The sequence below is a fragment of the Hesperophylax consimilis genome, chromosome 10 (assembly GCF_061612785.1).
Source record: "Hesperophylax consimilis isolate HC1 chromosome 10, BYU_Hcon_1.0, whole genome shotgun sequence".
In the NCBI taxonomy this organism is placed as follows: Eukaryota; Metazoa; Arthropoda; class Insecta; order Trichoptera; family Limnephilidae; genus Hesperophylax; species Hesperophylax consimilis.
Genome location: NC_142845.1, coordinates 34,383,869 through 34,399,731, shown reverse-complemented (window position 1 = coordinate 34,399,731; position 15,863 = coordinate 34,383,869). Strand labels below are relative to the sequence as shown.

The 15,863-nt window shown below is 32.2% G+C and overlaps 1 protein-coding gene across 1 annotated transcript in view; it reads right to left on the bottom strand.

Annotated features, from left to right (window-relative positions):
• The window catches only part of Zdhhc8 (zinc finger DHHC-type containing 8), a 43,785-nt gene extending 28,412 nt beyond the window's left edge, over window positions 1–15,373 (bottom strand). Inside the window, exons 1-2 of the mRNA XM_089636866.1 lie at window positions 15,191–15,373; window positions 904–1,022 (exon numbers count right to left, since the gene is read on the bottom strand). Of these exons, the coding sequence (XP_089492992.1) occupies window positions 904–1,022; window positions 15,191–15,282 (211 nt within the window). The 5' untranslated portion in view covers window positions 15,283–15,373. The remainder of the gene's footprint in view (window positions 1–903; window positions 1,023–15,190) is intronic.
• Between the last annotated feature and the right edge of the window lie 490 nt (window positions 15,374–15,863).

Genomic DNA, 15,863 nt, shown 5'->3' with positions numbered 1-15,863 from the left:
TTTTATTATTATTTGTTAACCCCTCAAGCCTCTAGCAATTCTGTCAGAAGGTCGGAAAATCTATATAAATGGATTTTTTTTTTAACGTATCTGAAAACTAAAAACTGTTTTCAAAAGGTAATGAACTACGCTTCCAAATTTTATTATTAGAAATAAACATATATTTTATGAAATATTAAAATTTTGAATGCAAACATAAAAAGGTGAAAAAATGGTTCACCTTAAGTTTTTTTTTATCTAAACGCTGAACTTATAATGAAAAAATATGCGTCTTATTACACAAATGTTTATAAACAATATTGTTATCTCACTTTTTAATTGTTTCATATAAAATAATTAATTAAAAAAATCACAGATTTTATAATTTTTTCTCAAATTGCGGTCAGAACTTTTGGTTTCATACAAATGTACATTTTAATACTTCTTTGGTTAACTTATAGATTTGAATATTAAGCGTTTTTTATAAAATTCAATTTTTGTGTTGTATCGCGGAAATTTAATTTTAGTTAGTTTACTTCGTCGATATTTAGTGGCAGCAAATTTGTTAAGTTGATCTGTATAGGAATATGTTCTTTATTTGAATAATGTAAGTTTCAGGTCTCTTCAGTGCCGCCGGTTCATGATTTTTCCGTAAATACCGTATCGACTTATGAATCCGGCTCGAAGGACCAATTTTTCAGAAAACGGAAGAAGTTAGATTTTACCAATTCTATCTGTTTCATTAAGAAGTTGAATTTAGGTTTAAAAAAAAGAAAAAAGATTTTACCATATCAGTCTGATAGAATTTTACCTTTTCAACTGAAAAATTACCTGAACTAGTCAAGTTTAAAACCCAAAAAACCTAAAAATTACATCTACGGAGGAATTTTAATGTATCAACGAATTTTAACAAATAATATTAACCTTTCGGGATAACTCCCGGGTCCATGAATGTTGCCAGTGTGAAGTTTGCGAGTACGAAAAATGTGATAACCCCCTGGCAGGCAGGAACCCATGGATGCCTGAATATGTAGTACTGACATCTGCAAACATACAACAAAAAAACCATTAATATTATGCATAAAAAAATACATAAATCACAATGAACATCTGCAATAGAACTGGTCTGATAGACAGAACATGATACACAATATAACATCACATAAAGATATTTTCACAAATTTCTAGAGTATGTTCAACGATAATTAAAAGTTTTTATTGCACAAAATATAATTCAAACATAATAGCATACAGACAAAACAAACCTTTATTTTACATTTGAAGGTTAGTAAGTCAATTATTTTAACTGAAATATAATGAGAATCATTCTATTCTTTGTAACAGACAATAATAAGAATTGTTAATACAAATTAAATATTGCAGAAATAATAACACTACTACGAAGCACACCATTTTGATAATTAATGCTATAACGAGAACTATTTAACCCAAAATATATTTTTTTATCGAATAATTTCAGTTGTCTGGTGTATTCACGTTCAATGGACTCAAATTTGCATTGAAATTTTCAAAATGGAACTGATTGTGTGAATTCATACAAGCGATAATGTATGTAGGTACCTACCTATAATCAGAAAATGATTATATTTTATAATTAATTAATAATGCTTTATTTGAATTTTTGACATATTTGGTGATTTTTCATGTTTACTTACAGTGTTCATTCCAAAGGTAAAATTGTACTTATCAATAAAAAAATATAATTAAATTATAAAGAAAATTGACAATATTGTTTTCACAATAATTATAATATCCCATGATTTTTCAAGGGCCTGAAAAAGTGCTATAATCATTTGTTAATCCATAAAAATTGGACATATGGTAGTAGTGTACATTTACATGAAGGTTCCAAACTGCAATAAACCCAATTTGAAATGTCTGTAAATGAGTTTCGGTCAAATTTTATTGTGTTGTTGTTGCCCATTCTATCGATATTCTCCATAGTACATGGTGTCCCGAAACTCGCAGTACAAGCGGGAAATCGGTGAATCTACATCACATTTGAGGTTTAATTTGCAGGATGACTTTTTTTTTGTTTGATCTTGCGAATCAAATCTGTTCAGTCGGAATTTTTTCGGTAAAATTTAAAAAAATCAGTCGTTAGGCTGTTCATATCAGTGTTTAATGTCTTTTAAAACGCGTGGAAGCGTAGACATGGCTCTTAAAGTTTAATCCATTAGTTGCCAAAAAAAAAGATTTTTATGGGTTCTCGTAGAGTCACCAGTTTCCCGTTTTTCATTTTCCAGACACCATCTATAGTGTGACGTAAACACAAGACTGACATGACATCATGAACAATATGCCACAAAGGCCACAGAAGAAGTAAACAGTATGTTTTCATAAATTAATACATACTGAAGACTCAATGATCTCACAAGATTGACACAAGTGTAAAGTGACCTCAACCCTTAGCAAACTGACAAATTAAAAACGGCGATTTTGAGCTGATATTAGTTTTAATTAATTAAAATGTATCGAAAGGAGATGAAACAAAAAACACCCTCATGGTTTTAAATCTCGTTATGATCAAAAAGAAAAAAAAAAATGTTGTTAAAATAATCGTTGAATTTATAGTATTTGTGAAACTGTTTTAGCACATAAGCATAATACTATTATGCATCATCATCTCAAAGTTGTTGGATAAGTAGGAACTGACGGCACACTAAGGGTTAATATTAGTTGATTCTATACAAATGCGAAACGATAAAACAACATGAACAGTTACAATGGCACGGAAAAAGAAGCACAATGATGTTGTTATGACGGGAATATTTTTTGGCATAATTTCATTAACCTTTCTCAAACGAAAGCTTTGTGTGATAACTAAGTTGTTTCAACATCACATACTCTTTAATTTAGGCAATCCTAGAAAACCTATTCGGTCATCCTGTTACTTTTTTTCTTTAAAGATATTATAAGTAATATCTATCCAATTTCGACGAACCACCGTAACTAAAAAAAAAATCCTCAACACAAACAAGTCGCGAGTGCGTTCTTCAATATGCACTTTACTTGAAAAGGTTACAATAATGTGTATGTATTTGAATGACGCTCGATTTTGAATGTTTGACCGCTAGTGGTAAAAAAATTAACTGATATCTGAGTGGTATCGGAAAGGGCAAAAGGAATATTAAGAGACATGATCGCTCCCCGATGTATGGGGGACTATAGTGACCCCCCTTCGGGTAATACATGATTTTTAACTTCGGGTAAGTAAAGAAGGTTTTAATTTGTTTTAACCTCAGATTTATAATCTGAGCTTAAAACGAATAAATGGGCCAAAATGGCTGCTTCCATAGATTTGCTTCCCTCCTCATTATATTTTTGGGCGTTATTACGTACAGGTTGAATTACCCAGCGCTGCCCGGGCTTTACAAACTGTGACGAAAATGCTAAATGGCGAAAATACCCACACAATAAATGTATGACCACTGTATTTAATGATAAATATGAGAAGGATGTCAGGAGAATTAGTAGTTGTTTCATATTATATCCAGGTAATAAAGGCAAAGAACCCATGTAAGATTAATAAAAGTGGCGTTTATTGAAACAACAAGGAAACCCATTCTTTTCCGAGTGGCAAGGGAACTCCTCTCACTCTCGGTTAGTCTTTCGGTAGCCGGGAGAGATATATCAATTGACGGCAATTTATATAAAGGCGTTTAATCAAAATAAACAATTTTATCCGGTTCATACATCTGTGGGGAAAACACAAATGATATAAAATTTGAGGATAATTGCACAAAGTTAAGAGCCGGTCGTCCATTTCAAAGTTTGGGAAGATTGCCAGAAATGTCAGACGTTTTTTTAAAACCATTTTAAGTTAACACCATATTCAGCATTTTACGACTGTGAAATTGAGCAAAACTTGATACATATATACGTCTTCCTGTAATAAGTACTTATTATTAAGTACGACTTTGTCGCAAAGTTGTGTAACGGTTGAACGTGAGGGGTTTTTAATTTTTGAGATATTGTCTGCCAGGAGAAACCATTCTAGTTTGCGATAGCGATTAAACTCGCCGCATACACGACTTCTTTCAATTCCAAGAGCTCCGTTAGTACAAATCCATTCGTTAATAAGCCAGTAAATTTGCGTAATGAACAACATTACTAAAAAAGAAGTGTGTATTGACAGTCAACCGAAGCTTATCTGATACTATGGAGGTCGCACTAAAATTTGCCTATCGTTGGTCAGAACTATCGCTATCCTCTCGCAACTATCGCTAACTGACCATAATTGACGAATTTAGTGAATATCATATTGACATGGATCTTTATCGATCGTCCATCTAGACCTTCAGGGCGATACTCATATATCTTGCATGTGTCTTATAAGAGGAAGAGATTAAAACAGAGCAATCAGTGGTATGCCTATAGGCAATAGAGGATTGTTCGCAACTCTATTGGTAGAACATCATTATTGTCCTATCGCTGCAAACTACTTTAAAACCTCTCTTTCTGTTACTGCTACTTTAAAACCTCTCTTTCTGTCATTTCAAAAGAGGGAGAGGTTACAATTAAGCTATCAGGCATTAGTATTGGTATCCCCGCACTATTTGATATGGTATCAATACAAATTTACTAGAAAGGTCTGACACATTGCTTTTAATCCAAGTACATTATGTGAAGTGCGTATTTATGAGCTGTTTAAGTTTGCAACACCACGCTCAGAAAGTCACATAAGGACATCATGTACAAATATTAATTTCAATGGGTTGTTTTATATGGCAAGGAGCCAGCCAATAGTGATTACAGGTGACGGTATTTCAAGAGATCATTGCTAAACAATGAGAAGTTGATTGGAACCAAAATAAATTTTGTAACTATATAATAAAGTAAGTTTTTTTAAACCTTCAGTGGATTTAATGGTATTTTGAACCTTTAAACAATGTATCTCTGGAAAACAATTTGTGCACCAGTGACAAGAATTTTTTTTCCACCGACAAACTGTTCATGCGCTGCTGGCATCGGAATTTCACCAAAGCTGGAATTTTAGGATAAGAGATTTAAACCTGTATGCCATGAGAAAGTTCATAATTTTTTTTAACAGAATCGCTTGCACTTGAAACACTTTAGAGTTCATTTTTGATTTCCCTCAAAAAGGGTTGGGTGTTCCAAAGGTTAATATTATTTTAGCTTGTCGTTTCTTCAAGCAAACATTGATTTTTTATCTGTGACAAATGTCATAATTTTTAATTTTCAAAGGTCATAGGTACCGCATTTATTTACAGGAAAACCTCACATGATTTATTTTTATTGTGAAGAATGCTCATTTAGCGGAAAAATATAATAAAACTCAAGAATATTTTCACATTTCTTCAATTTATGTTTTTTTTAAAAAACATTTTTCTAAAAATAAGTACTTATCCTGGGGCAATTACGTAGGATAGATTATACACGATTTTTATAAACATATAAACACATTATTTGCAAAAATATGTGCCAGCAGGCGCATGGCGGGTTGCTTGGCATTGTAGCTGGCATGTTAAGGTAAAGTTCAAATTCAAAATGGTGCTGATTGTCAATTTGATGACTATCATATACAGAGTTTATTATAAAAAAGATTTGGTAGAATCAGGACGCGTTTCCATAACTTTTCATAATATCCAGGAAACTGCTCTACCAATTAGCTAATACACCCGTCATCTCGTTAAATTAACAATTAATCAGTAATTAACACGCTTCCGGCGGGAAGGGTAGAATTACCTTTTACGCCGGTCCATTTTACTTTAACAATACTCCTTTAGATTCATAAATATAAATCACAAGAAATAACAACTAACACATATATTAGAAACACTAGATCTCAAGGTCAAAAACATATCCAACAAGCAACTACAAACACAACATTTGGGCAAAAAAGCTTCCTATATTATGGTACTAAACTCTACAACAAAATCCCACCCTTATTCAAAACTCACAACAATATTTTAACATTTAAATATCAAATAAAAAGCTGGATACAAAACATAGGGAGATCAGAAATAGATAATATACTGACACCAAATACAAACTGAAACCACTCAACTGAACAAAAAAACGCCTTGTATTATATTTATAATTATTTCAGAAAAAACACTATTCAATATTTATTTTTAACTTCCGATTTAGTTGTCCGGGTTAAATCTTCCCCAAAGGAAAAACTTAACCCTTCCACTCACTTTTCCACAAATGATCATCTAGTCAATCAACATTATGTAAGTGCATTATATAAGCAAAATAAATACAAAACAATACAAGAACAACACGTCAACTCACCAGAGATCAAATTGGAAAATAATTCACCGACTCCAGATATTTTCATATCAGAGGGTTCGGCTCGGTAGAACTTCTAACAGGGCCTATAAATCCTACTGATCCCTCAACATAAATATTTAAAAAATCTTTTGTTATCCTACATGTATTCAAAATGACCGACTTTTGCATCTTTATATATAATTTTTTTGATAGATCTAATACGCCTAAATTTTTAATTAGAGAGCTAGGTATAATGCCAGTAGCATATATTTAATGTATTATAATTACTACTAATCCATACTACTATATTTGTATCATATGTAAATGAAATCCTCAGCACGGGAGATCCCAGTGAGGATATCATTATATCTATTCGTTACAAAAAAAATAAAGATAATAAAACACTTATTATTATTTTAATGGCTGTAAAAGTATTGTTGTCTCATAATTCTATATGAATATTGTATACCAATCTTTTTATGCAGGTCCCAACTATAAATGTGTCAATGTATAAACAGTGTGATACAAGTCTCCCTTCTTCTTGTCTTTTGTGTGGAAGAATATTTGATCAAAAGGAAACTATACTAAACCCGTAGAGTGGGTAGTAAATCCTTGCACTTATGGCACCGGAGATGCGGAAATTGTTATTTTTTTATAATGTAATAAAATATGTACATTTTATACACATAAAACATTAATAAATGGCCCAAACAGACGTTAATTTCACTTTGTGGAATTGTATTACAAAGTAGGCTTTAATTTTAGAGAGTACTTTTATAGTTGGGGTGTGGTATATATTTGTAAACAGTACTTTTATAGTTGGGTGTGGTATATATATGAAGACAGTACTTTTATAGTTAGGGTGTGGTATATAACTGTAGACAGTACTTTTATAGTTGGGGTGTGGTATATACGTGTAGACAGTACTTTTATAGTTGGGGTGTGGTATACATATGTAGGAAGTAGTTTTATAGTTGGGGTGTGGTATATACGTGTAGACAGTACTTTTATAGTTGGGGTGTGGTATATACGTGTAGACAGTACTTTTATAGTTGTGGTGTGGTATATACGTGTAGACAGTACTTTTATAGTTGGGGTGTGGTATACATATGTAGGAAGTAGTTTTATAGTTAGGGTGTGGTATATACGTGTAGACAGTACTTTTATAGTTGGGGTGTGGTATACATATGTAGAAAGTAGTTTTATAGTTGGGGTGTGGTATATACGTGTAGACAGTACTTTTATAGTTGGGGAGTGGTATATACGTGTAGACAGTACTTTTATAGTTGGGGTGTGGTATATATTTGTAAATATATGAAGACGGTACTTTTATAGTTAGGGTGTGGTATATAACTGTAGACAGTACTTTTATAGTTGGGGTGTGGTATATACGTGTAGACAGTACATTTATAGTTGGGGTGTGGTATACATATGTAGGAAGTAGTTTTATAGTTGGGGTGTGGTATATACGTGTAGACAGTACTTTTATAGTTGGGGTGTGGTATATACGTGTAGACAGTACTTTTATAGTTGGGGTGTGGTTTATAAGTGTAGAAAGTACTTTTATAGTTGGGGTGTGGTATACATATGTAGAAAGTAGTTTTATAGTTGGGGTGTGGTATATACGTGTAGACAGTACTTTTATAGTTGGGGTGTGGTATATAAGTGTAGACAGTACTTTTATAGTTAGGGTGTGGTATATACGTGTAGACAGTACTTTTATAGTTGGGGTGTGATATAATGTAGACAGTACTTTTATAGTTGGGGTGTGGAATAATGTAGACAGTACTTTTGTGTGGGATACATATACAGTACTTTTATAGTTGGGGTGTGGTATATATATATATATATGTATTATTTTGAAAGATAATAAAAGGCGGTTAAAAGCAAAATTCATTTTCTCTTTGACGGAACCCCATTTTCGCCCGCTTGAAATGTGTTAATAGTAAATAATCATTGTTTATGTTTCTCCCCAGAAAAGAATAAATACATGTGTCAAAGATTTAAATATGTTGTACTGCAAATAGATTGTTAATGAATTGCGTTATTATCAAGACGCCATGTGTACTAAAATATTTAGCTAATGAGTCCATGGCCTATATTGGCGTTAACTAAATTTCAATCAGGGGAACATTAAAATAAAATTGTTTACAACTTTACTGCCTAGCCGTTAAATTGCACTGAATTCTGATGCTTTCATAATTCAAAATATTTTTATTTGTTTTTCAAATTCACGCAATTGTCGCTGTTCAAAATATTTTAGAAATAATGAATAACTTAAAATTTGTACAACTTTTGGCACCGTACAACATAACCGTTCAAGAATAACGTGGCGACTTGTTGAATGGATATAACTGTGAATTATGTTTAAGGGTTTGCTGGTCATATATATTTTAATACATCAATACCAATACTATAAAAAAAACTAAATGTACCCAGCCACGCGTTGCTGTGGCTCAGTCTGACTGTGCAGATTGAGAAACAATAGCGCATGTTGCTTTTACGTCCAACAGATGGAGCTGTTTTTTTTTTTTTAGAAAAAGCATGTTTTTACCTGTCACAGGTGACATCTACATAATATAGGTATATAAAAAGGCACATTCGAATTCAACGTTGTGTCAAAATTTCAAAGCAATCTGTGAAGAACTTTTGGAGATTTAAGATTTTGAACAAACAAACATTTACATTTTTTATTTATATAGATTTTCAAAATCGTTTTGGTCTGAATTGGCATCAAAAGACATAAACAGGATGTAAAGCAGCGATTCCCAAAATGGGTGAGGTTTTTTTTTAAAAAGAGAAATAATACAAGATAAGAAAAAAAATATATAAGGAAAGAGAAAAATCCCAATAAACTACCTTTCAGTAGTTTGTCAATGCTTTTAAGGTTGAAAAAAAAAAACTTATTTTGTTAACAGCAGCTTGTTGTCATAGTTCTCTTTCATGTTTGCAGCATGACCAAGTGAATTGGATGGTCAAAAAATAAAAAAAATCAATGATAAATCACGAATAAATGTGAATTAATACATATTTTAGTCTGTATCACATATCTGAAATCAGAGTGAAATTTCCTGTCAGATTTGGCTATTTTAGTTAAAGGGACAAAAAATGTGTTGACCAGTGTATTGGGTCATTTAAAAATAATTTTTGATTGTTAATAATATTCAATTTTGCATTCACACTCTTTCTAATCTCTAAAATTTCTAGTTTATCAATGGCATCCAGTTGGATATGTTTGTCTATTATTTCTCTATTGACACCATTGTTTATGTCTATTATTTATAATTAGTTTTATTAAAAACCCTGAAGAAGTGAGCGTTGCTCATGAAACATCTTGGTAATAAACAATAAAAGTGGTAAAAACGAAGTATTTTATTAATTTCAATTAAAATGGTGCCACAAAATAAGTTTGCTGTGTTAGAAGAAAAAAATTACTTTTTGACTTGTGCGGGAGATTGAAGATTGAAAAAAACTTGAAGATTCAAGTCATGCTTGATGACAGATCACAATATGATCAAAAACAGAGATAGGCCGAAAATCGACGCTAAACGGGCATCATTCAAATGTCAAAAATTCAAAATGGTGCTGATTGTTATTCGAAAGTGATATTTTAAAAACTCCATGACGAAAAACACATTTAAAAAGGGGACAGAAAGCCAAATAAGTTTGGGAAACTCTGCTTTAGAGTGTCAATATTAAGTCTTAGTAAATGTTCATTGATTAGTTCGATTTCATATCACATAAGGCTGTCATTAGTTATTAATACCAACAAACTTTATCTTATCAGATTGTGTAACAAGTAATGACAGACAGCCCATTATAATCGGCAATCCCACCAAATGTCCTTCCATGTGTAACGTGGCCATTAGCATAGAAGTAAAAGTAATTGTAACTCTTTTATAACATTGTTGTCTGTAACACAACAATGCGCAAATTAACAGGTACAATGTTGACTAAACATTCAGCAGGTTTTCATAGCCGGGTTCAATTCAAACTTTAATTAAATGATCCATTGATTTTGATATATCAGCTACATACATTATCAATGACTAAATAGAGTTAAATAATAATATTAACGACTTCTTAAAAATGTCTTCAAGCACTAGCTATCATTTTGGAAATATACTATTTTTAAAACAATAAAATATATTTTAGCGTTTGTGAAAAAATTAATAAAGAAAAAATGCGATGTGTGAAAAAGTGAACAAAGAATTTGATTAAAAAATATATTATGGCTTAAATAATGTATATTCATATAGATCAGAGGTCCCCAAAATTTTTTGTCCCCTAGACAACGTTCCGATTTTTTCTGTTTTGGGTAGACCCCCCGCTTTCCTACTACATATTGATTTTTCAGACCGAAATATCCCTAGATTTCAGAATTTGTATGTATGAGGTATTCTCGATTGCTCAGCACTGTATTCCCCACAATATTTTTGAATGCACTAATTCCCCACACAATATTTTCAAATCCTAAGGTGGGGAGGAGGGGATTGAATTGAATTGGAAACTTTGAATCTTTTGAGATTCTCACCGGAATATTTGAGATTTTCCCAGAATTTGACCACTTCGTCAACATTTCAGAATTTCCTCAGATATTACATCACTGTCATACATTGAAAACTATTCCATATGAAACTACAAACAAGTGACACTCCCAAAAATGTGTCCTAAAATTGGCCTAAATGGAATCCACTCTCGTGGACCCCCATTTACATCTCATGCACCCCCAATTTTTTTTTCTCACTGTCATGACGCCCTGCAGGTCGAAATCGACTCCTGGGGGTCAATATAGACCCCTTTGGGAATGATTGACACAGATCAACAATCGCTGATTCAGAGTATATAAGTTTTATAATATATAAATACACATAGAATAAATTGATAAATCATCCCTTAAAAACGATTAAAACCGTGAGACATTCGTAACGCCTCATGATTGGTCGGCGGGTTCTGACAGCGCTTAAACCACTACCTCACTGAAGTCGCACTGCATATACTCGCACACAAGTCACTATTACGGTGTAAAAATTATTTTAAAAAAAATCATGACCTAACTGCTAACCGAGGGATGACGTCACGCTCAGATTTCAATCGTTTTGGCGGGGTTTGTTTCGGAATTTTAACTATGAAATCGACATTTATAAAAGAAATAAGGTATTTATAATAAAAATAAAATATACTGAAAATCCTTATTCTAAAAACATTTAATTTGATTGCAGCGCGCATAAAAGTAGAGCGAAAATCTAATAAATGTGTATGTAATAATTTTTTCAATTAATAGACAACACGTTTTACATATTTTAATTAAATTATCAAGAAGCAAGTTTTGACGTATTTCCAAAAATAATATTTTTTTATTTTATTACCAAGATTTTCCCTAAAATTTAAAAATCAGAAAAGTTACAACAAATTACATAATGCAGAAATTAAACTTTATCACCATAATAATAACAAATATGCAAAGCGCCGATTGCACAAACCGTCAGTTTCAAATAAATAATGACTGATGTGTCTTGACTTTATCATTGTACGGAAAAAGAGCATGCTACCGGCCATCACCATAGGCCTTGCACTGTCACCTGTGATTGAGATTTTAAAACAAATATTGCGGATGGATAAAAGACGAGTAATTTGAATGTATTTAGACAAAAACAGCATTATTTCAATAAAGCATTTTTCAGCACAAGGGCTCAATTGTTTTAACAAGTCAAATAGATCCTGTAGAAGTGGTGGATAGCCCAGAGAGTAGGAAACTTGACTAGTAATTTGGGGAAGTAATCAGATCAATTCTCACAGCATGTAATCGAATTCTCCTCTTTTCAGAAAAAGCTTTGCTCGGTGAAAAGGAAGGAATATAGTATAAATCTTAGGACAATAAGTACCGTTACAAATTTTGCCGGAGACTAATTGTTAGTAAATTTAGGTATGTATAGTTTTAAACTCAGTTGTCGATATAAATTTTTCTTACGGTTATTAAAAACAAAAAATATCTATGGCAAGACGAAGGATATCTCAAACTTCTACTGTTTATCAATCATTTAAGGCTCAATTATTTTTCCATTTAATCTTTTGGTCTTTTAGTTTCACTGCAATTATATTAAGATCATCCATCATCATTAAGAAAAAATATGTGTCTAAGAAATAATGCAAATTACAGTTAATTTATATAATAATATCTTTAAAATACAGCCCTAATGATGAAGACAGTAAGGGCCCGTTCCCACTTCCGTTTTCAAATCGGGGGCGGGTCCCGTTTTCAAAACGGATGCCCTAGTGGCTGTAGTGGATGTATGGAGCTGTTCACACTTGTCCGACACGATTTGAAAACGGATCCGACATTTTTTGTCGGATGGCTCGCCTACGCAGCGCGTCCGTTTTCAAATCGTGTCGGAACACGCTCGCTCATAGTGTTGTATGGAGCTGTTCACACTTGTCGTCCAGTCGTTCCGGCAGAGTCCCCGCCAAACCCCGACCCCTCCCCGCCCGCTCCCTGTCGCAAGGAAGCAGGCACGCTGCGTGCTTGTATTTGGTTATTTTGTTAAGTAAATAAATCAAAACTACAATAATGGATAAGGAAAAAAATCCCGAAAATTTAATACCACTGGTCGAAGAAAGAGTATGGTAATATTTTATCTTTAACTAAATAAAAACAAAACACTCGGTGTACACAACTTTTGTACATCAAAATTTTTATTTTTATTTTTTTAAGTTTACTTTTTTAAAATTTTAAATCTTTAATGAGATGCACGGAAGAGCGTATTAGTTTAATAAACACATAATAAAAAATATTTGAGTTGTTATTGTTTTCTTACTTTAAAATATCGATAGCCTTTCTTCAGGACAAATGCACTTTCTCAATTTTGTATTTTGATATGTTAAGCTCTCTGAAACTCATTCCAGTAGATGGTTAAAGGAAGTGATAGACATTCTCTTAAGCCATTAAGCGCCCTTGAGATGATTTTTCATGGTGAAAACGGCGCTATATAAATAATCCAATCATTATTATTCTAAAATAATTAAAGAACTTTAGTTCATCACTTCTCAACTCACCAATTAACACTTGGAAAATTCCTACAGAAAATCATTCGGCTATGATTGGGTGTACCCAAAATTTTCTTTTCACTTTTTTTTCTTCTTTTTAATAAGTACAACATGACAACAAGAGCTTCATCGTCGTCCATTGCGCACCATTACTGAAGAATGAGCAAATAACATGTTTTTGTTGAATCGACAATTATTTTTTTTCGTAGAGTATGGTCCGTTTTTAAAACGGTAGTGTGAACAGGGCCATTGGCCATCCGTTTTTAAAACGGGACCCGCCCCCGATTTGAAAACGGAAGTGGGAACGGGCCCTAACATGTTCAAAATTGTTGCTATTACATAAATAAGTAAGAAAATAAAACATACAATTAGACTTTAAATTCAACAAGATATCAGTTATTACAAAAACAAATATGATGTCACAGAGATAAAGATTTTCAAATAAAAGTGAGTCATTATACTCATTATGTTTGATAATATAATCTATTTTCTCTGTAAAAGTACAGAATGCTTACTATTATTGTGAAATGGAAAGTTGAATGAATAAAATACTATAGAAAGAAAAAAATGCCTCAAATAAGTTGGGCAACACTTTACACTGCTTTTTTAAAAATAGAAAACTAAAGAACAATAATTTTGTGGTTAACTGAGTTCTGCCACAGAATTTTAAAGTAATTTAGTAAAAAAAATAGTAACAAATTGATTACGATGTAATGAACTGACTTTCACAGCAAAAGTAAGGAAACAAACGATTGATTACTTTTGGGGTATTATGCCTTGTTGTGCTACCTCCTTCTTTAGCCAAAGTTTCGGACAGCATTACAGTGAAAGCATAATAAAATAATTAATCTTTCTCCAGTACTTGACTGTAGTGTGACTAATCAATTCTCACTCCAAACAAATTGGTTTAAACATGTTGTGAAGAGTACATCTGTCACACTTTAAATTCATAACAAATTAAGCAGGTATGACTCCTCACTTGAAAATGTTAAAAATAATTTCTGATTCTGATTATTGGATTATCATTTTGGGATAAGCAATACCGCCTCCAACGACAATTTGTAAAATTAAAAGATAAGCCCAGTACTCTGCTCTGATACTAAAATAATAAAAGGTAGATATTATGTTACTATCAAGGAAACCATACTGGTAGAATCAAGGTTGAATGTAATAATGTACTGTAATCTTGTAAAATCAACAAGTTGTTCAATGTAATAATAGAACCAATAGTGAAAAATAAACAAATGTAAAATAACAATTACCATTAAATGGAATGAATTTATCATATTTTCTACTGATATTGGCCATAATACAGCAAATGTGTGCACTTGTAAATAACGTGTGTTTTTGTCACTTATTTCCGATAGAAAATCAATATCATAAATGATAGCAGTATCCACATTGTACAAATATCAAAACATTCCGGTTTTAACGCAAGAATATGAAATATGGACTGTAAATACAATTTGATTGACTCGAATGAACACTAATAATCCCCTATATGAAAAACTACACATCGAACTGTAAAATAATGTGGGTCATATTGTCATATCATGAAATGAAGTATTTAAATAGTTGCATGTGGTTGTGATATAGCATATTAATTCATCATTGAATTATGCCAATGATGCGTGAACTAAATAATCAGATAAAACCGCGTGAAATGTGTAAATATGCAATCGTCTGGGTATAGAGAACTGCGATGAGCACCATACCGTAAAGACACTCGGCTGTCAGAACCATTGTGTTAAGACGTAGGATAAACATAAAAAATATTATTTCGGAAGCCGGATAGCACCGAAATACACTAAACACGTTATTTATAGAAACCTATATCTAATTAGCGCTTAGGGTTGTCAAAACGACGAAAAGAGGATGTTGAAAGAAAGCAATCAAAAGGACTTACGGAAAATAGAAAAAAAGAGTGGTCGTGCCCAAGAGCAGCGTCCAGGCAAATGTTGCAGGAATATATCTTGTTTTGGCATCGCATTTGGGCATATTGGGAGCTGTTGTATCCCGCAAAACAGATTTAATGAAATAGCTCTCTACTGCAGATCAACATGGCCGCACCTACTACCTACTACATTGACAGAACTGAAGCGAATGTTGCTGTTTTCAGACAGATTCCACGGAAACAACCTAACAAGAAAATAAATTATTATCGCGTAGGTACTTCATATTCACAAATTTTCAGGAGGGTACTTACGCAACGAAAATATTTTTTAAATAAATATTATTCACAAAACATTTTATTTACTTCTAAATGATTAAAAAGTATACATTTTAAATTTTAAAATATATTTATTTTAATTTTAAAATACTATGTTAGAATCTAATAAGAATAAATGATTTACCCCATCTATCGGAAGTGTGTGTAATCATTGCACTAACTTATTTGATTCTAATAATTCATCACTCGAAAACTTTCCACAGATGGCTCTATATAGTATTCAGTAGCTTTGTTTAATTATTCTGAAATATCAAAAAATATTGATTGGTAGCACAGAGTAATGAAATAAGTCGAAAGTGGTTGGGAGGTACTGAGTGAAATATATCTATGGTAGGTACTGTTTGTAGGT